This window comes from Salmo salar, chromosome 09 (assembly GCF_965601325.2).
Source record: "Salmo salar chromosome 09, fSalSal1, whole genome shotgun sequence".
Taxonomy (NCBI): domain Eukaryota; kingdom Metazoa; phylum Chordata; class Actinopteri; order Salmoniformes; family Salmonidae; genus Salmo; species Salmo salar.
Window position 1 is genome coordinate 116134166 of NC_138299.1, and position 24964 is coordinate 116159129.

The window sequence follows — 24964 nt, forward strand, 5'->3', positions numbered from 1 at the left end:
TTGTTATGAGACTCGAAATTGAGCTCAGGCGCATCCTGTTTCCTTTTATCATCCTTGAGATGTTTCTACAACTTGATTGGAGTCCACCTGTGTTGAATTCAATTGATTGAACATGATTTGGAAAGGCACACACCTGTCTTAAAGGTCCCACAGTTGACAGTGCATGTCAGAGCAAAAACCAAGCCATGGGGTCCAAGGAATTGTCCGTAGAGCTCCAAGACAGGATTGTGTCGAGGCACTGATCTGGGGAAGGATACCAAAAAAATGTCTACTGCATTGAAGGTCCCCAAGAACACAGTGGCCTCCTTCATTCTTAAATGGAAGAAGTTTGGAACCACCAAGACTCTTCCTAGAGCTGGTCGCCCAGCCAAAACTGAGCAATCAGGGGAGAAGGGCCTTGGTCAGGGAGGTGACCAAGAACCCTATGGTCACTCTGACAGAGCCTTTCAGAAGAACAACCATCTCTGCAGCACTCCACCAATCAGGCCTTTATGGTAGAGTGGACAGACGGAAGCCTCTGCTCAGTAAAAGGCACATGACAGTCCGCTTGGAGTTTGCCATAAGGCACCTAAAGGACTCTCAGATCATGAGAAACAAGATTCTCTGGTCTGATGAAACCAAGATTGAACTCTTTGGCCTGAATGCCAAGCGTCACGCCTGGAGGAAACCTTGCACCATCCCTACGGTGAAGCATGGTGGTGGCAGCATCATGCTGTGGGGATGTTTTTCAGCGGCAGGGACGGGAGACTAGTCAGGATCGAGAGAAAGATGAACTGAGCAAAGCACAGAGAGATCTTTGATGAAAACATCAAAGTGGCCCACCCAAAGCCCGGACTTGAACCCAATCGAACATCTCTTGAGAGACCTGAAAATAGCTGTGCAGCGACCCTCCCCATCCAACCTGACAGAGCTTGAGAGGATCTGCAGAGAAGAATTGGAGAAACTCCCCAAATTCATGTGTGCCAAGCTTGTAGCGTCATACCCAAGAAGACTAAAGGCTGTAATCGCTGCCAAAGGTGCTTCAACAAAGTACTTAGTAAAGGGTCTGAATACTTGTGTAAATGTGATATTTCTGTTTTTTTATTTATAAATGTGCAATACAAAATGTACTTGTTTTTGCTTATCATTATGGGTTATTGTGTGTAGATTGATGAGAAAAATAAACAACGTAAGCAATTTTAGAATAAGGCGTTAACGTAACAATGTGTTAAAAGTGAAGGGGTTTGATTACTTTCCAAATGCACTGTGTATGTACAGTTGAAGTTGGAAGTTTACATACACTTAGGTTAGAGTCATTAAAACTCGTTTTTCAACCACTCCATAAATTTATTGTAAACAAACTATAGTTTTGGCAAGTCGGTTAGGACATCTACTTTGTGCATGACACAAGTAGTTTTTCCAACAATTGTTTACAAACAGATTATTTCACTTATAATTCACTGTATCACAATTCCAGTGGGTCAGAAGTTTACATGCACTAAGTTGACTGTGCCTTTAAACAGCTTGGAAAATTCCAGAAAATTATGTCATGGCTTTAGAAGCTTCTGATAGGCTAATTGACATCATTTGAGTCAATTGGAGGTGTACCTGTGGATGTATTTCAAGGCCTACCTTCAAACTCAGTGCCTTTTTGCTTGACATCATGGGAAAATCAAAAGAAATCAGCCAAGACCTCAGAAAAAAAATTGTAGACCTCCACAAGTCTGGTTCGTCCTTCGGAGCAATATCCAAATGCCTGAAGGTACCACGTTCATCTGTACAAACAATAGTACGCAAGTATAAACACCATGGGACCACACAGCCGTCATACCCCTCAGGAAGGAGACGCGTTCTGTCTCCTAGAGATGGATGTACTTTGGTGCGAAAAGTACAAATCAATCCCAGAACAACAGCAAAGGACCTTGTGAAGATGCTGGAGGAAACTGGTACAAAAGTATCTATATCCACAGTAAAACGAGTCCTATATCGACATAACCTAAAAGGCCACTCAGCAAGGAAGAAGCCACTGCTCCAAAACTGCCATAAAAAAGCCAGACTACGATTTGCAACTGCACATGGGGACAAAGATCGTACTTTTTGAAGAAATGTCCTCTGGTCTGTTGAAAAAAAAATATTAGTGTTTGGCCATAATGACCATCGTTTTGTTTGGAGGAAAAAGGGGGAAGCTTGCAAGGCAAAGAACACCATCCCAACTGTGAAGCACGGGGGTGGCAGCATCATGTTGTGGGGGTGCTTTGCTGCAAGAGGGACTGGTGCACTTCACAAAATAGATGGCATCATGAGGCAGGAAAAGTATGTGGATATATTGAAGCAACATCTCAAGACATCAGTCAAGAAGTTAAAGCTTGGTCGCAAATGGGTCTTCCAAATGGACAATGACCCCAAGCGTACTTCTAACCCCTGGTGATAGTCAGTGTTTTAACATAAAGCTCTTTCCCTCATCCTAGTATAGAACCCAGTGTAGTTCATGCTTATCTTCTTGTTCAGCAGCATGATTCATTCTATATTTTTACTTTTGCGTGCGAGTTTGTGTGTGCCACCAACCATGATAGATATGACGTTCTCACAAAATCAATACATTTTCATGAAATAGGTCTTACCTTGTTGGTTTTCCCCTGACCTTAACACTAACACTGCATTTTTCATGGGTATTGAAAATATTCCTAGTCCTCTCACTGTGGATTGAAGGTGAAAACAGTTCTAATAAGGTGGCATTCTTAAAAGGTTTGCTGTTGCACTGAGAAATAAAAGGGCAACCAGCTGAACAAATGTTGTCATCACGACCAGTCAGAGGAAATGGCTTTGAGGCACAGGAGGTCACGCATGCATGAAATGCGGTGACACTTGAAAAGCTTTCAAACATAGTTTCCCTCTCTTAGACCATGTTCATTGCTAAAATATCAAAGTGAGTACTGAGCTGTCTCTCTCATTGTGAGTTAGAGAGTGGAGACATTGTTGAAAACAACAAGGCTAACCTCATTTTACTGCAGGGTGTGTAGTGAGGTGCTTATCAGTAGCACTAGTGGCATCATGCAGGCAGTGCACGCCGAGCATGTGCAATTCAAATGGCTTTCCCCCCTCTGTCTGTCTTTGCCCATCTTTCTCTAGGGACTGCCATGAAAAGATGGCAAGTTTCGACAGATGTAGCAGAATGGGGAGTGAACTTTGATGTATTCCTGCAGGAAGCTGGGCTGGGTTGTTTGTGTTTCTTACTCTGATTAATCCATCATTAAGTGGATTTTAGACCGCTTCCCATTTCTCAACTATTCAACAAGACTGGGATTTCACACACCCAACTTTTGTAGTTTATCTTTGGAATAATTTACATGCTACTGTAACACCCCTTCTCTCTAAGCCGATCAACTGAAACAAGACAAGCTGGAAGTGAAATTGGCCTCCTCTCTGTGTGCTATTAAAAACGCAAGTGAAAACCCTTATTTTTTTTCATGTTTTTGCGATCCTCTTAACAATCATATGCAATGGTGCTCAGATAGCCACAGCCTTCCCTGTGGCTCAGTTGGTAGAGCATGGTGTTTGCAACACCAGGGTTGTGGGTTCGATTCCCATGGGGGGCCAGTACAAAAAATGCATGAAATGTATGAATTCACTACTGTAAGACGCTCTGGATAAGAGCATCTGCTAAATGACAAAAATCTAAATGTAAATACATTTTGCCCATTTTGTAATTTCAGAATTTGGCCGTTCACGTCATATTTATGATAAAATTTCATAGTGGTTAAAGGGATACTTTGGGATTTTGGCAATGACACCCTTTACTGTATCTATTGCCCTAGTCGGATGAACTCGGATACCATTTTTGTCTCTGCATCCAGTTTAAAGGAAGTTAGAGGTAGTTACGTGAGCCAATGCTAACTAGCGTTAGCGCAATGACTAGCGTGCTAGCAGTTACCATAGACTTCCAGTCTATGCGCTAATGCTAGTTAGAAATTGTGCTAACGCTAGTTAGCAACTACCTTTAAACATCACGCAGAGACATACAAATGGTATCCACAAGTTCATCTGACTCTGGGGAAGTAGATAAAGGGCTTCATTGCCAAGATCAGCCATACTGTAAGACTGTGTGTTTCAGCTATACTGTAGGTGTCAGTGTGTTTCAGCCTTACTTCAGGACTGTGTGTGTGTGTGTGTGTGTGTGTGTGTGTATTTCAGCCGTACTGTAGGACTGTGTGTTTCAGCTATATTGTAGGTGTCAGTGTGTTTCAGCCTTACTTCAGGACTGTGTGTGTGTGTGTGTATTTCAGCCATTCTGTAGGACTGTGTGTTACAGCTATACTGTAGGTGTCAGTATGTTTCAGCCGTACTTCAGGGCGGTGTGTGTTTGTTAGCCATACTGTAGGATTGTGTGTGTTTCAGCTATACTGTAGGTGTCAGTTATGGATACACTGATATTACATTTTTGTCCAATATTGATATCCAATATTTTCCTTGCCAAAAAAAACTATACCGATTTTATTTATAATTTTAGCGGCCTTTTAAACATTCTAGTTCAGTGAAATAGTTGAAATGCACACAGAGACCAAAAAGTTATTTTGTTGGCATTTACATAAAACATAATAAAACCTATTTCTTTCACTTACTTGCTGTGCTGTTTCGTTGTTCATTTGTTCAGTCTCAACCAGGAATTCATCATGCATGTCAAGCAGTGAAGTTTCAGCTCGGTCTGTCCGTGGCCTCTCTTCCTCGTTGCGCACTGTCACTGTGTCCGTTTCCATCTTGTCCAGCTGTGTCTGTAACATTTCACGTAAACCCTGTTTCTTGTCTGCATCGAAGTAGCGGTCCTTGTACCTAGCATCGAGCATGGTGGCGACACAGTAAAGAGGCTCAGAGAGAATGCCACCGAATCACTTGTTCACAGCCTCTAGTAGAGTACTTTTGCAAGTTTTAACCCAATGGTCTGTGTCGGCAGTTATGTTGACCAGACGTTTCAATGCCATGACAGAGGGTATCACATCTGCTGCAGACACAGTTGATTCGCCTATTTCTCGAGTCAGTTGTTCGAATGGAGCTAGGAGTGTGTTCATGTTTCCAAGTCTCAAACATGGTCTCAAATGCCATTGAAATGGCAGCAGCGGTATGAGAACCAGCACATTCTTGAACATGCAATACGGCTTTCCTCAGTAGGGAATCCTCGTCGACCCACTGTGCTGTCAGACTCGGCATGCTCATGGGGCTGACATCGCTGGTCCAAATGTCCGTTGTGAAGTTAATAGCAGTAGCAAGTAGCTCATAGATGTGCGTTTCAACAATACTGTGTAACTCCAGTAGGGCAACATCTGAAAAATAGCGCTCGAGGTGCTCGACCAGTTGGCGAAAGCCAACATCATCCACGACAGAGAATGGTTGATTGTCAAGGGCAATGAATTCCATTATCTTGGTGTTAATGGATTTCGCCTTTGAATGGGCTATTATAATGGGCTATTATACTGTTCATGGTGTCCAGGTCAGGATAATAAAACCATGTATTTATTAAAGACTATCAGAAAGAATGTTTGTACTTATTTATTTTGATCCAAAGCCATGAATGAGTGAGTCACTCAGCTTATGTAGGTGCCGGCTACATGACTGTGTCATCAACTTGATAATATATAACAATATTTTGGAGGTTATTTTGTTTAAAAGAAAAAGAGGGTGATTGTAATCTGAATAAATGCCAAAATAATATTTGTAAAGGCCAAAACATTTATTTCTGTTTTTAGAGGGAGAGAAACTCTGGGCCAATTGTGCGCCACCCATAAAGGCCAAAATATCGTCCTGCTAATAGCCATAATGGTGCTGTACAACATGACTGTGTGTGTGTATGAAAGAGTATTTTTATCCTTATTTTATTTAACGAAGCATAAAGATGCTGATGAAGAAATACAGTACTGTACAGTATATGCTTTTACATTTGGATAATAAAACATTTGAAGCATTTTGAAGACAGAAGCCACCTGCATTTGTTTATTAGGCTACTGTGCAGTCTGACAAGTAAACATAGCCTTTAGTACATACTGTAGTAAACATGGGAAAGTGCCTAATTCCTTACATAAGGGAGAGCAGGCCATGTCCAGACTTTCTCGGTGACCTCAAGTACTCATTAACTCTTTCTTTAATGCTTTTTCGTGTTGCATCAGTCATGGACAGAAACTTCTGAGACACAGTATTAATGATGAACACCCAGAGGTTCACTGGTAAGCCACATTTGCCTCGGGATTCATCCCAATTGGTATTCTGTGCCCACTTGTGGTATCTCTCTTCGGTTACACATCCTTGGAATAGCAGAACAGCATAACGGCCCGGACAGCCCTTGCTGTGCCTGGTGAGCAGTTGGTCAAGTACTGTTGTCAGAAGAGGAATGGAAATGCCAGGGTGAACCGACGACCTGATGAATCCGCCACGTATGTTGACTCTTCCTGTTGGAGGTGGAGTTCCAGAGCTCACAGGTGTGCCTGGCATGGACTGTGACTCCATCTCGTTCCTTGCCCTCTTCAACGCGTCATTCTCCGCCTGACTCTCCGCCAATGCCACCTGACTCTGAACCAATGCATCAGCTGTCGCCCGTGTCTCTGCCCTCAAATAATGGTTCTCTTTCTGATGGTCTGCCTTCAATGACTCGATCTTAGTCTTCAAAGTTTGAATATGATCCATGTGCACATTCATCAGGTGAGCAGAATGGTATTGCCCTGATCCCCCATCGATTACAGTGACCTATGATAGAAACGGTAGATCAATTAAGAATTAAAAGTGACTCCAATACACATGCTCCTACACATTAAGAATCTAGCAAAACTAACCGCTTTCTCAGCATGGCCCTAGATGGTGGAGGTCAGATATACCCCCTTCCCCTGAAACACCCACAACATGGTCCCCTGTAGTGACCATATTCCCAAGCATCTCCGTGCGGTCTCGGAGATGGGGACTGGTCTTGATAAATCAATGAGATTTTTATTTTCACTGAATCTCTGTTTGTGTATTGGTCTGACTAGAATTAGAAAATGAGGGTGTAGAAATGTTATGCTCTTAGTGTAACCTTTATTTAACCATGTAGGCTAGTTGAGAGCAAGTTCTCATTTACAACTGCGACCTGGCCAAGATAAAGCAAAGCAGTGCGACACAATCAACAACACAGAGTTACACATGGAATAAACAAGCGTACAGTCAATAACAAAAGAGCAGAAAAGTAAATAAAAACAATATGGGGATGAGGTAGGTAGATTGGGTGGGCTATTTACAGATGGACTATGTACAGCTGCAGCGATCGGTTAGCTGCTCAGATAGCGGATGTTTGTTTAATGTTAGTGAGGGAAATATAAGTCTCCAGCTTCAGCAATTTTTGCAATTTGTTCCAGTCACTGGCAGCAGAGAACTGGAAGGAAAGGCGGCCAAAGGGGGTGTTGGCTTTGGGGATGACCAGTGAGATATACCTGCTGGAGCGCGTGCTACAGGTGGGGGTTGTTATCGTGACCAGTGAGCAGAGGTAAGGCTGAGCTTTACCTAGCATAGACTTATAGATGACCTGGAGCTAGTGGGTCTGGCGACGAATATGTAGCGAGGGCCAGCTGACTAGAGCATACAGGTCTCAGTGGTGGGTGGTATAAGGGGCTTTGGTAACAAAACGGATGGCACTGTGATAGACTGCATCCAGTTTGCTGAGTAGAGTATTGGAAGCTATTTTGTAGATGACATCGCCGAAGTCGAGGATTGATAGTCAGTTTTACTAGGGTTAGTTTGGCAGTGTGAGTGAAGGAGGCTTTGTTGCGAAATAGAAAGCCGATTCTAGATTAGATTTTTTTGGATTGGAGATGTTTAATATGAGTCTGGAAGGAGAGTTTACATTCTAGCCAGAAACCTAGGTATTTGAAGTTGTCCACATATTCTAGGTCAGAACCAACCAGAGTAGTGATGCTAGTCGGGCGGGTGCGGGCAGCGAACGGTTGAAAAGCATGCATTTAGTTTTACTAGCGTTTTAAGAGCAGTTGTAGGCCACGGAAGGAGTGTTGTATGGCATTGAAGTTCGTTTGGAGGTTAGTTAATCTTACATCTAGACGTTCCGCTAGCGGAACACCTGCTCCAATATCCAATGATGGGCGTGGCGCGAAATACAAAGTCCTCGAAAATCCGAAAACTTCAATTTTTCAAACATATGACTATTTTACACCATTTTAAAGACAAGACTCTCCTTTATCTAACCACACTGTCCGATTTCAATAAGGCTTTACAGCGAAAGCAAAACATTAGATTATGTCAGCAGAGTACCCAGCCAGAAATAATCAGACACCCATTTTTCAAGCTAGCATATAATGTCACATAAACCCAAACCACAGCTAAAAGCAGCACTAACCTTGGATGATCTTCATCAGATGACACTCCTAGGACATTATGTTAAACAATACATGCATGTTTTGTTCAATCAAGTTCATATTTATATCAAAAACCAGCTTTTTACATTAGCATGTGACGTTCAGAACTAGCATTCCCACCGAACACTTCTGGTGAATTTACAAAAATACTCACGATAAACGTTCACAAAAAACATAATTATTTTAAGAATTATAGATACGGAACTCCTTTATGCAATCGCGGTGTCCGATTTTAAAGTAGCTTTTCGGTGAAAGCACATTTTGCAATATCCTGAGTAGATAGCCCGGCATCACGGGCTAGCTATTTTGACACCCACCAAGTTTGGCCCTCACCAAACTCCGATTTACTATAAGAAAAATTTGATTACCTTTGCTGTTCTTCGTCAGAATGCACTCCCAGTACTTGTACTTCAATAACAAATGTTGGTTTGGTTCCAAATAATCCATAGTTATATCCAAATAGCGGCGTTTTGTTCGTGCGTTCAAGACACTATCCGAAGGGTAAAGAAGGGTGACGCGCCCGGCGCGTTTCGTGACCAAAAAATTCAAAATATTCCATTACCGTACTTCGAAGCATGTCAAACGCTGTTTAAAATCAATTTTTATGCGATTTTTCTCGTAAAAAAGCGATAATATTCCAACCGGGAAACCCTGTTTTCGTTCAAAGACGAAAAAATAAAAACATGGAGTCTTCTCGTGCACGCGCCCCAGTCTCATTGTTCTCAGATCGACCACTATCCAAATGCGCTACTGTTTTTCAGCCATGGCCTGCAAAGTCATCATTCAATGTTCTGGCGCCTTCTGAGAGCCTATGGGAACGTTAGAAAATGTCACGTTACAGCAGAGATCCCCTGTTTTGGATAGAGATGATCAAGAAGGCCAAGAAATAGTCAGAGAGGGCGCTTCCTGTTTGGAATCTTCTCAGGTTTTGGCCTGCCAAATGAGTTCTGTTATACTCACAGACACCATTCAAACAGTTTTAGAAACGTTGGAGTGTTTTCTATCCAAAGCTAATAATGATATGCATATTCTAGTTTCTGGGCAGGAGTAATAATCAGATTAAATCGGGTACGTTTTTTTTATCCGTCTGTGAAAATACTGCCCCCTATCCATAACAAGTTAACACATTGTCCAAAGAAGGGCCAGATGTTTACAGAATGGTGACGTCTGCGTAGAGTTGAATCAGGGAATCACCCGCAGCAAGGGCGACATCGTTAATATATACAGAGAAAAGAGTCGGCCTGAGAATTGAACCCTGTGGTACCCCCATAGAGACTGCCAGAGGTCCGGACAACAGGCTCTCCGATTTGACACACTGAACTCTGTCTGCGAAGTAGTTGGTGAACCAGGCGAGGCAGTCATTTGAGAAACCAAGGCTATTGAGTCTGCCGATAAGAATACGGTGATTGACAGAGTCGAAAGCCTTGGCCAGGTCGATGAAGATGGCTGCACAGTACTGTCTTTTATCAATGGCAGTTATGATATTGTTTAGTACCTTGGTGCGTGGCTGAGGTGCACCCGTGACCAGCTCGGAAACCGGATTGCAGAGCGGAGAAGGTAAGGTGGGATTCGAAATGGTCAGTGATCTGTTTATTAACTTGGCTTTCGAAGACTTTAGAAAGGCAGGACAGGATGGATATAGGTCTATAACAGTTTGGGTCTAGAGTGTCACCCCCTTTGAAGAGGGGTATGACCGCTGCAGCTTTCCAATCTTTAGGGATCCTGGACGATACGAAAGAGAGGTTGAACAGACTGGTAATAGGGGTTGCAACAATGGCGGCGGATCATTTTAGAAAGAGAGGGTCCAGATTGTTTAGCCCGGCTGATTTGTTGGGATCCAGATTTTGCAGCTCTTTCAGAACATCTGCTATCTGGATTTGGGTGAAGGAGAAGCTGGGGGGCTTGGGCAAGTAGCTACGGGGGGTGCGGAGCTGTTGGCCGGGGTTGGGGTAGCCAGGAGGAAAGCATAGCCAGCCGTAGAGAAATGCTTATTGAAATGTTCAATTATCATGGAATTATCGGTGGTGACCGTGTTACCTAGCCTCAGTGCAGTGGGCAGCTGGGAGGAGGTGCTGTTGTTCTCCATGGACGTTACAGTGTCCCAAAACTTTTTGGAGTTAGAGCTACAGGATGCAAATTTCTTTTTGAAAAAGCTAGCCTTTGCTTTCCTAACTGCCTATGTCTACTGGTTCCTGACTTCCCTGAACAGTTTCATATCGCGGGGACTATTCGATGCTATTGCAGTCCGCCACAGGATGTTTTTGTGTTGGTCAAGGGCAGTCAGGTCTGGAGTAGATCAACGGCTATGTCTTTTCTTTGTTCTACATTTTTTGAAAGGGGCATGCTTATTTAAGATTGTGAGGAAATTACTTTTGAAGAACGACCAGGCATCCTTGACTGATGAGGTCAATATCCTTCCAGAATACCCGGGCCAGGTCGATTAGATAGGCCTGCTCGCAGAAGTGTTTTAGGGAGCGTTTGACAGTGATGAGGGGTGGTCGTTTGACCACGGACCCATAGCGGACGCAGGCAATGAGGCAGTGATTGCTGAGTTCCTGATTGAAAACAGCAGAGGTGTATTTGGAGGGCAAGTTGGTCAGAATAATATCTATGAGGGTGCCCATGTTTACGGATTTAGGGTTGTACCTGGTGGGTTCCTTGATAATTTGTGTGAGATTGAGGGCATCTAGCTTAGATTGTAGGACTGCTGGGGTGTTAAGCATATCCCAGTTTAGGTCACCTAACAGCACGAACTCTGAAGATAGATGAGTGGCAATCAATTCATATATGGTGTCCAGGGCACAGCTGGGCGCTGAGGGGGGTCTATAACAGGCGGCAACAGTGAGAGACTTATTTCTGGAGAGATTCGTTTTTAAAATTAGAAGGTCGAACTGTTTGGGCATAGAGCTGGAAAGTATGACAGAACTTTGCAAGCTATCTCTGCAGTAGATTGCAACTCCTCCCGTTTGGCAGTTCTATCTTTACGGAAAATGTTGTAGTTGGGTATGGAAATCTCCGAATTTTTGGTGGCCTTCCTAAGCCAGGATTCAGACACGGCAAGGACATCAGGGTTGGCTGAGTGTGCTAAAGCAGTGAATAAAACAAACTTAGGGAGGAGGCTTCTGATGTTAACATGCATGAAACCAAGGCTTTTTCAATTACAGAAGTCAACAAATGAGAGTGCCTGGTGACACGCAGGGCCTGGGTTAACCTCCACATCACCCGAGGAGGAGTAGGATGAGGGTACGGCTAAAGGCTATCAAAACTGGTCGTCTAGTGCGTTGGGGACAGAGAATAAAAGGAGCCGATTTCTGGACGTGGTAGAATAGATTCAGGGCATAATGTGCAGACAGGGGTATGGTAGGGTGAGAGTACAGTGGAGGTAAGCCCAGGCACTGAGTGATGATAAGAGAGGTTGCATCTCTGGACACGCTGGTTATACTGGGTGATGTCACCGCATGTGTGGGAGGTGGGACAAAGTAGGTATCTGAGGCATGTAGAGTGGGACTAGGGGCTCCGCAGTAAACTAAAACAATGATTACTATCCTAAACAACAGTATACAAGGTATATTGACATTTGAGAGAGACATAAAGCGAGGCATAAAGCAATCACAGGTGTTGATTGGGAGAGCTAGCTAAGACAACAACGGGTAAGACAACAACAGCTAATCAGCTAAGTCAACAACAACATGTAAAATGGCGATGAATGGGCAGAGAGGGTCGGTTAACTACACACAGGGCCTGAGTTCGGGGCTAGGGCCGACAGATAAACAAAGGTAAACAAAGTGGAATACCGTGATAAATGAACAGTCCAGCAGGCATCAGCTATGTAGCCAAGTGATCATAGGGTCCAGTGAACAGCAATAGATGGAACAGGGAAGCTGCGGGGTAGTCGTTACAACGCTAGCACGCGGGAGACACGGCGTTTAAAGTTAGCAAGCCGGGGTTAGTAGAAGCGTCTGCTCCGACGTCTGGCAAAGGCCGGTTGAGGGCACAGCAGATGAAATTACGTCTGCGGACCAGTCGTGGTGTTAAAAGAGGTATTGTAGTTGTAGTAATTTCGTTTGCTAGCCGGGAGAAGCGCATGGCTCGCGGCTAGCTTCGGGGCATGGGCGTTAGCCACTATAGCCACTCGGTAGCAGCTAGCTAGCAGCGATGATCCGATGCAAAGGTCCAGAGCTTACGGCAAGTATCTGGTGGGGTAGTGGATTCTAGCCATGTTGGGGGTAGAGTCCGGGAGGCATCGGCTGAGTAGCCGGGTGATCACAGAATAGGCCGGGAGAGGGGCCTGGCTCAGTGATGGCTTCGGGGCTGGGTGACTCGGTGGCAGCTAGCTTGCTGTGATGATCAGGAGTAATGGTCCAGGGTTTACGGCAGGATTCCGGCATTGTAGTGGAGAAAAACAGTCCGAGACTGGCAGGTATTATCCAGGCTAAAAAAACGTCTTGTGCCTGTGCAGAAGGTAAAGGCCGCTAGCAGTGGCTAACAATGACTAAATTGCTAGTAGCTAATTAGCTGGTTAGCCTCTGATGGCTAGCTTCTGATGGAGGTTCTGGCTATAAGGTCTAAAAAAAATAGCGGATCCGTGTCACATTGAGTGAGGCGGGTTACCGGAAGGTATATTTAATAAAAAAGTGGAAAAGAGATTGATCGAGATATATATATATATATACAAAAAAGACGAAAAATACAAAAAGTAATCGAGAGGACGACAAACCACGTCTGCACTGCTAAGCCATCTTGAATTTGATGATTCTGTTACAGATTGAATCACTTAATAATTCATAAACAATCTTGATATCAGTAAAAATATTTAACTAATTGGTAGGTCTACCTTTACTTGTTACTTCTATTAACTTTCATTACCCTTTTTCTATCTGTTTGGTCAGAAATCCAAGCCTTTGCTTATTCCACAGTTTTAGGATGGAAAATAGTTGAAAAATGTGTGTATATATATATATATGCCTTAATTTAAAAAAAATATAGACTTAGCTTTCATTTGACACCCAATTTTACATTCTCCTATAAACTTCACGTTGGTGCTCATTGGTCCTTTTAGATGGAAATGCCCCGAGGCTAGCTAGTAGTGCTACCTAACTTTAGCCAATTAAACGGTGTGCGACCTTGGCAAAATTGGCTTGACATGACATTGGATAGGCTGTCTCTGGGGCTAGTTAGGGACTGTCAATAAATTACACAATGTAAATTATTTCCATGCTGCACATCCTTTAGTTGTCTCATTGCTTTCAGTATTCGTATATGAATTTCTACAATTTATAGTTTGTTTGAGGTTTTTAATTCATTGAAATTTGGAGCTGTTGACATTTTCCAATATTGTCTCATGTACATTGTGTAATTTGCTAACTAGCCCCATAGGGATATCGAATGTCAAAATAAATTGACCATGGGCATTACGATCGGGTTGCGTGCAGCTGCGCACCGAATTGATGATTACCGTAAATTCCGGACTATAAGCCGCAACTTTTTTCCCAGGCTTTGAACCTCGCGGCTTAAACAATGACGCGGCTAACATATGGATTTTTCCCGCTTTCAATTTTTTTTCTAAAAAAAAAAACACATTCTGTGACGTGCTCAGTTTTTTGGCGGCATGAAGCTTTCATTAGACCAATGAAATTGCCGAACGGGTTATGGTCAAACAACTTTTTTGTTTACTGTTTAGATTAAATCGAGCACTCTCAAACTTCCCATCATTCTGATTACGGTAGTCATTTTGTCTCGCTCATCATGGCAAAGACACGGAGAAATGCATATGATGCAGCTTTCAAGTTGAAGGCGATTGATCTGGCTGTTGGAAAAGGAAATGGAGCTGCTGCACGGGAGCTTAGTCTTAATGAGTCGATGATAAGACGTTGGAAACAGCAGCGTGAGGAATTGACTCAGACAACTAAAGCTTACTGCTAATTTTTTATTTTTTGTTACAAGCCGTGTTTCGTTAAAGCCTGTGTAAAGTTAATTTGTTTCAATGTACCGGTAGGCACCTGTGGCTTATAGACATGTGCGGCTTCTTTATGTTCAAAATAATATATTTTTTTTAATTCAGTGGGTGCGGCTTATATTCAGGTGCGCTTAATAGTCCGGAAATTACGGTACTTGGGTTCTGTGGGTATGTGGGCAGGATTGAAATAAACCCAATCCAAAGAAAACTGTTACAGTACCCTTCATTCCATGACATACCATTATGACCAAAAGTATCCTATTTAAAACATTTTGTCAATTTTAACACTAGAATAAAGGTTTCTGCCTCATATCGATGCTACATAGGCCGTTTTCAAAAGGAGAAGTTGCTTTTTAGGGGCGGTCACTCTTTAACCTTTCACACTAAGCTCTCTTTAGGAAGCTGATTCTGTTGAGCTGTTTGTGCTTTTTGTGTAGCCAAACCTGTTTGCGTTTATGTACGCTAAAGCTCTTAAGCTCTTAATGTTAATTATCGTTTTCTTGTCTGTTTGTCGATTAGCAGTAAGCACTCTGTGGAGCTGTGTGAGTCTCACGTTGACTACTTTAATTTTACTCTGATGATCTAGCTTTACACTTCTATCCTTACATCCTTGAAAGTGCCTTGTAATAGAAAAATGTTGTCTATTTTCCCTCTTTGGAAAAACAATTTCATTAAAGGTTGGTGTCCCTGAGATGCATTCACAGAGGCCCCCCCCACACACACACACACACACACACACACACACACACACACACACACACACACACACACACACACCCAGTATGCTGCCTTGCACTCTACTACACCACACCAGTAAATGTATTCTTGTGCCTGTGGCGAGACATTTGTAATCTAGTTGAGGAAATTGGCCTGTTTTTGTTTTTATCCTGGTCTATTCAGTGTCGTTACTGGCTTATCCCTACTTTAACTAGTGGCCTGTTCTCGAGGCTGCATGCATACACTGTTGTATTTGAAGATAACCAAACCTTGTCAATAATTTAGTAAGAGATACACTGTACCATGGCCATGGATGATGTTTATTTCAGACCAGGGCACCAAACTAAAGCCAGACTGATATATCGGTTGACCGATATTATCTTCTGATGTTGGCCTTTTTTGGCTTTTACAGATATATCGGTACCGATCTTTAAACTACAGATATTATTTAAAACAAAATGGGGGCTCGTCCGGGATCTTGTTTCCCACGCTCTAATCACCTACTCTGAAGCTCTGCTGTGCCCAGATATTTGAGTGTTCAAGAGACACTTTTTTGTAGTAGAGTTTCTGTCACTGACATCCACCCAGGGGGGTTATAAGATTGGAGAAATGTTTTAACAGTTGCATAAACACACAGGCTTAAAAAATATTTTTAAAAGCCATGGACTTTAAGTTGGAAGCATTTGTGAAAAACCATACATGGGAGATGCTAGATGAATGTACAAAGGCGAATCTGCTCATCATTGAAGGTCATACAGGTGGTAGACTACACCCCGTAGACAGGCAACTGAGGGAGTTAGAACTAAAGGCAACGTTGAAGTAACAGAAACTAATGTTAGAGCACAGGGAAAGACGAGGAGCGTGCAGCCAAACATAAAAAACATGAGAATGCCATTGGAGGTGGACTTGTATTTTACTTTGTTTGAGCAGATTGCCACGTCTCTAAAATGGCCAGATGATATCTGGTCACTGCTCCTCCAAAGTGTTCTGGTGGGAAAAGCTCAGTAATTGTCAGTGGTGGGAAAAGTACCCAATTGTCATACTTGAGTAAAAGTAAATATACCTTAATAGAAAATTACTCAAGTAAAAGTGAAAGTCACCCAGTAAAATACTACTTGAGTAAATGTCTAAAAGTATTTGGTTTTAAATATACTTAAGTATCAAAAGTAAATGTAATTGCTAAAATATACTTAAGTATCAAAAGAAAAAGTATAAATAATTTCAATTTCCTTATATTCATCAAACAAGACGGCACAGTTGTCTTTATTTGTTTTTTTATGGATAGCCAGGAGCATACATTTAGATCTGTTGGTAGCCCCAACACACACACAGCAGTCTGCTAATGTCCAATTGACCAGTGTAGAAATGTATTCTCCAAACTGCTGTTTTGATCCTCAGTATTGATTTGGAATCCTCATGCGAAGGCCCCTTTTACTTTTTAATCGATAGTGTTAAAATGAGATATAGGCTCTCCATGGTCTAATTACAAACTTTCATAGATGAAATGTGGTGCACACACACCGCGTATAGTCAGCTAACTCACTTTTGTACATCACGCTGTAACGTACAATTTACTTAATTTTTTTGAAGGTTTGTGTGGAATTTGAATCTGTTTTTTAGGGCGGCGCTAAAGTTATCTTCAGAAGTGAACAGCAGCTTTTGAGAGTCATGATGGCTTGCAGTGATGATGCAAAAAATGAATGCATTCATTTGTAAAATTTGACTAGGTATCCCCCCTCACCCAGTCCCTGTCCCTTTCTTGTTTATAATCTGAGAGAGAAGCGCTACACCTGGTGGAGAGAGGCTGTACAACACAGAATGAGTTGCATAATGCGTGCTGTACGTTACGTCATGACACGTCACAATTTAACGTACAGCGTCAGAGGGGGCAGTTTTTTTCAACTTTTCTCCAATACTAATCAAATCAAATCAAATTTATTTATATAGCCCTTCGTACATCAGCTGATATCTCAAAGTGCTGTACAGAAACCCAGCCTAAAACCCCAAACAGCAAGCAATGCATGTGAAAGAAACACGGTGGCTAGGAAAAACTCCCTAGGAAAAACTCCCTAGAAAGGCCAAAAACCTAGGAAGAAACCTAGAGAGGAACCAGGCTATGAGGGGTGGCCAGTCCTCTTCTGGCTGTGCAGGGTGGCTATTATAACAGAACATGGTCAAGATGTTAAAATGTTCATAAATGACCAGCATGGTCAAATAATAATAATAATCATAGTAGTTGTCGAGGGTGCAACAAGCACGTCCGGTGAACAGGTCAGGGTTCCATAGCCGCAGGCAGAACAGTTGAAACTGGAGCAGCAGCACGGCCAGGTGGACTGGGGACAGCAAGGACTCATCATACCAGGTAGTCCTGAGGCATGGTCCTAGGGCTCAGGTCCTCCGAGAGAAAGACAGAAAGAGAGAAAGAGAGAATTAGAGAGAGCATATTTAAATTCACACAGGACACCGGATAAGACAAGAGAAATACTCCAGATGTAACAGACTGACCCTAGCCCCCCGACACATAAACTACTGCAGCATAAATACTGGAGGCTGAGACAGGAGGGATCAGAAGACACTGTGGCCCCATCCGATGATACCCCCGGACAGGGCCAAACAGGCAGGATATAACCCCACCCACTTTGCCAAAGCACAGCCCCCACACCACTAGAGGGATGTCTCCAACCACCAACTTACCGTCCTAAGACAAGGCCGAGTATAGCCCACAACGATCTCCGCCGTGGCACAACCCTACTATCAGGCTATTACCATGCCAATCTATGCTTGAATAGAAACGTAGTTCATACCCCAGATTTTGATGCCAACAGTCGCTACAGTCCCATTTAGTTTTCATTGCAGCCTCGTTTGAATGCCGCGGTTGTGCAAATTTGTACGGAATGGGGTTCATCAACTGTACTATCAGAAACCCAACACGTACACACACACAGGAAAGAGCTTCCTCCCTGAGGGGACTGTTAAATATCCTGCTACGATGGGCCCCAATGATGTTTCATTAGGCAGGTTCCTCTATACTGAGCACAGTCGTGACCGTAAAGCCCTCGGGCCAATAGATATCTTTGGTGTACATTGCCATCAACCAGTCTAAATGGCTCGACTTGCCTAGTTAAATAAAGGGTAAATAAATAAACAAGTGATTTCAGTGTCACATTTTGATTTGTGATTATTATTATTTTTTCTCTTTTTCTTTGCAGTTCCTGTCAACATTGTCACCGGCAGCACAAGACCAGGCTCCCAGGTAAGGATCATTTTTTTGCTTCATTGCATCATGGTGCCCCAATTATGCTAATTTGACTCTGACTTTATTTGAGTGCCTGTTGCTAATTTGGGCTGATTGGAATGCTTCTCATGTTTCTACCCAGTTCCCTCATCAACCCCTTTTTAAAGGTTTTGATTTCCTCAGCAATCTGAATGAAACCCCAACTGTTCTGGTTTCTATCAACCACTTGATCAATGGCCTCCGGGTCAAATCACACTATTGCAACAAATCCATACCCCTTTTTATCGCTTCTCTCTTCTCTTTCTCGAGTATTTACTGTTGCTCTTGCTGTTCTTTTCCTCTTTTCCTTTTTTGTTTTCAATGAGTCCTGTGTACTCACCTCTCAATAAATAATGAGGGTGTTCAGTCACTCTAATTGTTATCGGTGTGAGGGGAACTCTGACAGAAGCGCTCATGGTGGAGCTGCTTAGCTTCACACACTCTGCTCCGAAATTCTCACTCTGTTTACCTAGTGTCAGCAGTTTCTGCCTCCCACCTTCTCTGCATTCTCCCGCTCATGTCCTCCCCCACATACGTTCACAGTTTTTAGATCATATTTTTTCATCTGTCTTTTATCAGTTTAAAACGGTGCCAGGCAGAGAAAAAAGTCACCAGACGTAAAAAACTTCTGTGAAATCTAAAGGAAGGAGACTGGACCCAGAGACAGCGAGTGGTTGACTCTCGTTTGCATTTGTCTCCATGGCTCAAGCTGCAGTCACAACCAACAAATTGACTTTGACCACTGGTTTAAACTTCAAAGGATTTTTATTTGACTCCAAACTTTGTTTGCTTTGTGAATCCATTTCATTAATCACGTTTCCATCCACAGTTTTTATGCGAGTGAAGTCCTACCATATAAAACAAAATCACGACAGCTGTAATGGAAACAGAAAGTTATGGTACAATTTGATTAATGCCAACGGATAATTTGTTCGTTCCACATGCTGGGATCTTTTTGTGTCGGTAAAATTAATTATGGGAGAAATTGAGGTGGAAAGACCTTTATGCACAAAAATGTGTGTGTATATATAAACGCAACATGCAACAATTCCAGGAATTGTATACAGACCAAGTGTATGGCCACATGATGCCATACACGTGGTCTGCGGTTTATTACAGACAGAAATACTCCTCAGTTTAATCAGCTGTCCGAGTGGCTGGTCTCAGATGATCCCGAAGGTGAAGAAGCCAATTGAGGAGGGTCTGGGCTGGCATGGTTACACGTTGTCTGCGGTTGTGAGGCCGATTGGACGTAGTGCCAAATTCTCTAAAACAACGTTGGAGGCGGCTTATGGTAGAAAAGTAAACATTAAATTCTCTTGCCACAGCTCTGGTGGACATTCCTGCATGCCAATTGCAGGCTCCCTCGAAACATGAGACATCTCTAAAAGTACACATTTTAGAGTGGCCTTTTATTGTCCACAGCACAAGGTGCACCTGTGTAATGATCATGCTGTTTAATATGCCACACCTGTCAGGTGGATGGATTATCTTGGCAAAGGAAAAACGCTCACTAACAGGGATGGAAACACATTTCTGCATTAAATTTGAGAAAAATAAGCTTTTTGTGCGTATGGAAAGTTTTTAGGATCTTTTGTTTCAGCTCATGAAACGTGTTTATTTTTGTTCAGTGTAATAACCATCATATCAAAATGAAGTCACGCAGTGATATGGTGTGTGGTCCTCCCACTACGACTTGGAAAAGCATGCAGTTTCTATGCTAAATAAAAATATTTTCTCTTATCCATAATAATCTCATCATTTAGCCTAGACTAGGTGCCAAGATGCCAAGACCAGAGTAGGCACATTTGATATTTAACTCAACAGTTTCTGTGACTAAACTATCAGTAGAATTGATAATGCCATGGAAACACATTGAATTTGAGATTTTCATTTATAAAGCCCTTTAACAAAAAGTCTTTACTAATCTTTAGTCATACGAGTTACCACACCCGGTCTCAGGGATGTCTTACTCAGTTAATTCAAAGGAATTTCCAAAGTTAGGTCAATCAGCTTTTATTTGTAGAGCAATCTTAAAAATAAATGTTATGTTCTGCTGCCTCTTGGGCAATTCAGAAAGCTGTTTGAGGACTTTATTACTGATTATTTTGTTCGTTTTTTTTATGACTGTTTTTCTTTCCACTAGCATTTTATATTTTGATGCATCTATCTTCTGTAATATGTAATTCAGGGCACATCTGTAAAAAAGACCTTGGTCTCAGTAGGACTCCCTTATAAAGATATATTAAAAAAAACTATTACAGCATATTGGATGACTTTCATTCATATTCCATTCAACCAGCTCAATATAATATCAATAGGTTTAGGCTACATTAAAGTTTGCCTATACGCATCATGAGGTTGCTACAACATAGCCTATGAATGACATTTTACAATTTAGGTGCACAGGTCGAGAGAACATTTTGAGTAATCAAGGTTACAGTGACAGACAGTGACACATTCAATACCACCTTGCACACTCTTGCCTACAGCTAGCTGATCTAGGGTGTAATCATTATTCCATCAGTTGCAAATGAGAGTTTCTATTGGACAAATTCTGGTATATTTATCCCTGTCTGGTTGTGTTTGCTTCGGTTTAAGAAATGTTTTTCAACAGAATCGGCTAAATTAATATATCCCTGACCACACGCAAACACTTTCATAGTAGTCACATACAAACAGCCTGATCACATAATTCCTTCTCGCATCAATGCACTCTCCTCCTGTCACCTTTTCCTTTCCCTTGTGGACTTCAGTGCACAACAAATCAGCTGTCTGTGGCGAAAGACCTTTCCAAGCCAAACGCTCATATCATAACTGCTACAGTCATGCAGTGCAGTTTAGCAGTTACACCGATGGGCCCCGGTGTTAATAAATTAATAAAACCTAAAGCTTACCTTGACCTGGAAGTCTTCCAGTGTTGGTTAGCCAGCAAGCTAACGTAGCATCCCTCTCTGTTTGAGCCGGGTGTTTGAGTAGGCTAAACTACTGTAGCTAGCTGCATTTGCTAGCTAAGTGAAATTGGAGAAGAAAATACTACGGAATATAGCTAGCCCTCACTCTCCTGCTTCTCCTTCATTTTTAAAGAAATTAATTTGTTCAAAACTGTTCAACTATTGCCTTTCTCTCTTTTTGAGTCAACCACTCACCACAATTTATGCACTGCAGTGCTAGCTAGCAATAGCTTTATACTTTCAATACTAGTTTCACTCTCAGATCCTTTGATTGGGTGGACAACATGTCAGTTCATGCTGCAAGAGCTCTGATAGGTTGGAGGACGTCCTCCGGAAGTTGTCATAATTACTGTGTAAGTCTACGGCACAGCCAGAAGAGGACTGGCCACCCCTCGTAGCCTGGTTCCTCTCTCGGTTTCTTCCTAGGTTCCGGCCTTTCTAGGGAGTTTTTCTGAGCCACCGTGCTTCTACACCTGCATTGCTTGCTATTTGGGGTTTTAGGCTGGGTTTCTGTATAAATTTAATGAATACATTTGATTGATTGATTGGTGAGAACCATGAGCCTCCTAGGTTTTGTATTAAAGTCAATGTATCCAGAGGTGGACGAAAACTAGCTGTCCTCTGGCTACACCATTGCGCTACCCTACAGAGTGCTGTTGAGGCTACTGTAGACCTTCCTTGCAAAACAGTGTGTTTTAATCAATTATTTGGTGATGTGAATATATTTAGTATAGTTATCTAAAAATGTTTCACTATTTAAAAAAATAAATAAAATGATTTCACTGAAGCGGATGTTCCTCCCCTTCCTCCTCTTAGGAGCCTCCACTGATATACAGTACCAGTCAAAAGTTTAGACACAGCTACTCATTCTTGCCATAATATGGACTTGGTCTTTTACCAAATATGGCTATCTTCTGTATACCACCCCTACCTTGTCACAACACAACTGATTGGCTCAAAGGCATTAAGAGGGAAAGAAATTCCACAAATGAACTTTTAACAAGGAACACCTGTTAATTGAAATGTATTCCAGGTGACTACATCATGAAGCTGGTTGAGAGAATACCGAGAGGGGTTAAAGCTGTCATCAAGGCAAAGGGTGACTACTTTGAAGAATCTCAAATATAAAATATATTTTGATTTAACACTTTTTGGATTACTACATGATTCCATATAAACCCTTAAATGAGTAGGTGTGTCCAAACTTTTGACTGGTACATACAGAACACAATAGAGGGATGTAGGCTAGACAGAGTGGAGAATTTCATCAAAGCAGAGCAACAAATATATATACAGTTGAAGTCAGAAGTTTACATACACCTTAGCCAAATATATTTAAACTCAGTTTTTCACAATTCCTGACATTTAATCCTAGTAAAAAGTCCCTGTCTTAGGTCAGTTAGGATCACCACTTTATTTTAAGAATGTGAAATGTCAGAATAGTAGTAGAGACAATGATTTATTTCAGCCTTTATTTCTTTCATCACATTACCAGTGGGTCAGAAGTTTACATACACTCAATTAGTATTTGGTAGCATTGCCTTTAAATTGTTTCACTTGGGTCAAACGTTTCAGGTAGCCTTCCACAAGCTTCCCACAATACGTTGAGTGAATTTTGTCCCATTCCTCCTGACAGAGCTGGTGTAACTGAGTCAGGTTTGTAGGCCTCCTTGCTCGCACACGCTTTTTCAGTTCTGCCCACAAATTTTCTATAGGATTGAGGTCAGGGCTTTGTGATGGCCACTCCAATACCTTGACTTTGTTGTCCTTAAGCCATTTTGCCACAACTTTGGAAGTATGCTTGGGGTCATTGTCCATTTAGAAGACCCATTTGCGACCAATCTTTAACTTCTTGACTGATGTCTTGAGATGTTGCTTCAATGAATCCACATAATTTTCCTACCTCATGATCCCATCTATTTTGTGAAGTGCACCGGTCCCTCCTGCAGCAAAGCACCCACACAACATGATGCTGCCACCCCATGCTTCACAGTTGGGATGGTGTTCTTCGGCTTGCAAGACTCACCCTTTTTCCTCCAATCATAACAATGGTGATTATGGCCAAACAGTTCTATTTTTGTTTCATCAGACCAGAGGACATTTCTCCAAAAAAGTACAATCTTTGTCCCCATGTGCAGTTGCAAACCGTAGTCTTTTTTAAAAAAATTGTTATGGCGGTTTTGGAGCAGTGGCTTCTTCCTTGCTGAGCGGCCTTTCAGGTTATGTCGATATGGGATTCGTTTTACTGTGTATATAGATCATTTTGTACCTGTTTCCTCCAGCATCTTCACAAGGTCCTTTGCTGCTGTTCTGGGATTGATTTGCACTTTTCGCACCAAAGTACGTTCATCTCTAGGAGACAGAATGCATCTCTTTCCTGAGCGATATGATGGCTGTGTGGTCCCATGGTGTTTATACTTGCGTACTATTGTTTGTACAGATGAACGTGGTACCTTCAGGTGTTTGGAAATTGCTCCCAAGGGTGAATGACACTTGTGGAGGTCTACAGTTCTTTTTCTGAGGTCTCTTTTCTACGATTTCTTTTGATTTTCCCATGATGTCAAGCAAAGAGGCACTGAGTTTGAAGGTAGGCCTTGAACTACATCCACAGGTACACCTCCAATTGACTCAAATTATGTCAATTAGCCTATCAGAAGCTTCTAAAGCCATGACATCATTTTCTGGAATTTTCCAAGCTGTTTAAAGGCACAGTCAACTTAGTGTATGTAAACTTCTGACCCACTGGAATTGTGATACAGTGAATTATAAGCGAAATAATCTGCCTGTAAACAATTGTTGGAAAATTACTTGTGTCATGCACAAAGTAGATGTCCTAACCGACTTGCCAAAAATATAGTTTGTTAACAATACATTTGTGGAGTGGTTGAAAAACAAGTTGTAGTGACTCCAACCTAAGTGTATGTAAACTTCCGTCTTCAACTGTATCAAAAAATATTCTTTCTCCTTCTCTCATCAGACAGATGCATGGGTCTTATAGCCTAAACCTATTCATTTGTTTTATAATGGGCACTCAACTATCTTGTGTCTAGCTGTTTTAAACAACTTAGGCTATGTTCCCTTCTCTTTCCATTCGCTATGAGCATTACTTTGGTCAAGACTATGCTTTCATCGTTTTATGCATGGCGTTTTCCCGATCAAACAACTAATTCATATTATGGAGTTACATCTGTATAGTTTAAAAACACAAGGTAGCCAGGGGACTAATAATGACAGAGAACAAATGATGTCAATAGCCTATAGAAAAATTGAATTACCAGTTGAATCTAGTTTAAGGTTATTAATAAATTCCAAGGTAGAATCTCAGTTGAACATGCTTCTTAATCTGTGTCTGAGAAACTGTCCCTCAATATTTTCCATTGGATCAATGGTCTTCCCAGTAGTGACTCCTATGTGGCTGAGATGTAGGAGTACAGCACCATAACAGTTCAGTAGGACATAGAGACTGTGGACACAATATCAGGGATTTTAGACCGGCTGCTAACTAGATCAAAATTCTTAAGATTCTAAATGCATCCTGGACACATCCTGGGCTCTGTTAATTTGGGCACACCATAGCAAAACGTTGTGCAAAGGAAAATGAAAATTCAGTGCCTTCCTGTTTCGGAAAATGTTTTTCTGTTTCATGCCTAGTGAACAAGACCCTGTATTCAGCCATGGAGAGACAACATTCACTGTTAACCCT

At 42.0% G+C, this 24964-nt stretch overlaps 1 protein-coding gene across 3 annotated transcripts in view; it reads left to right on the forward strand.

Moving 5' to 3' along the window:
* b3glcta (beta 3-glucosyltransferase a) overlaps positions 1-24964 on the forward strand; it is a 132346-nt gene that overhangs the window by 12512 nt on the left and 94870 nt on the right. For all 3 annotated transcript variants that reach the window (XM_082956140.1, XM_014213563.3, XM_014213565.3), the window contains exon 2: positions 18243-18286. Coding sequence is in view for 2 of the 3 variants with exons in the window: in XM_014213563.3 (XP_014069038.2) it covers positions 18243-18286 (44 nt within the window). In the remaining variant the exon portion in view is untranslated. The remainder of the gene's footprint in view (positions 1-18242; positions 18287-24964) is intronic.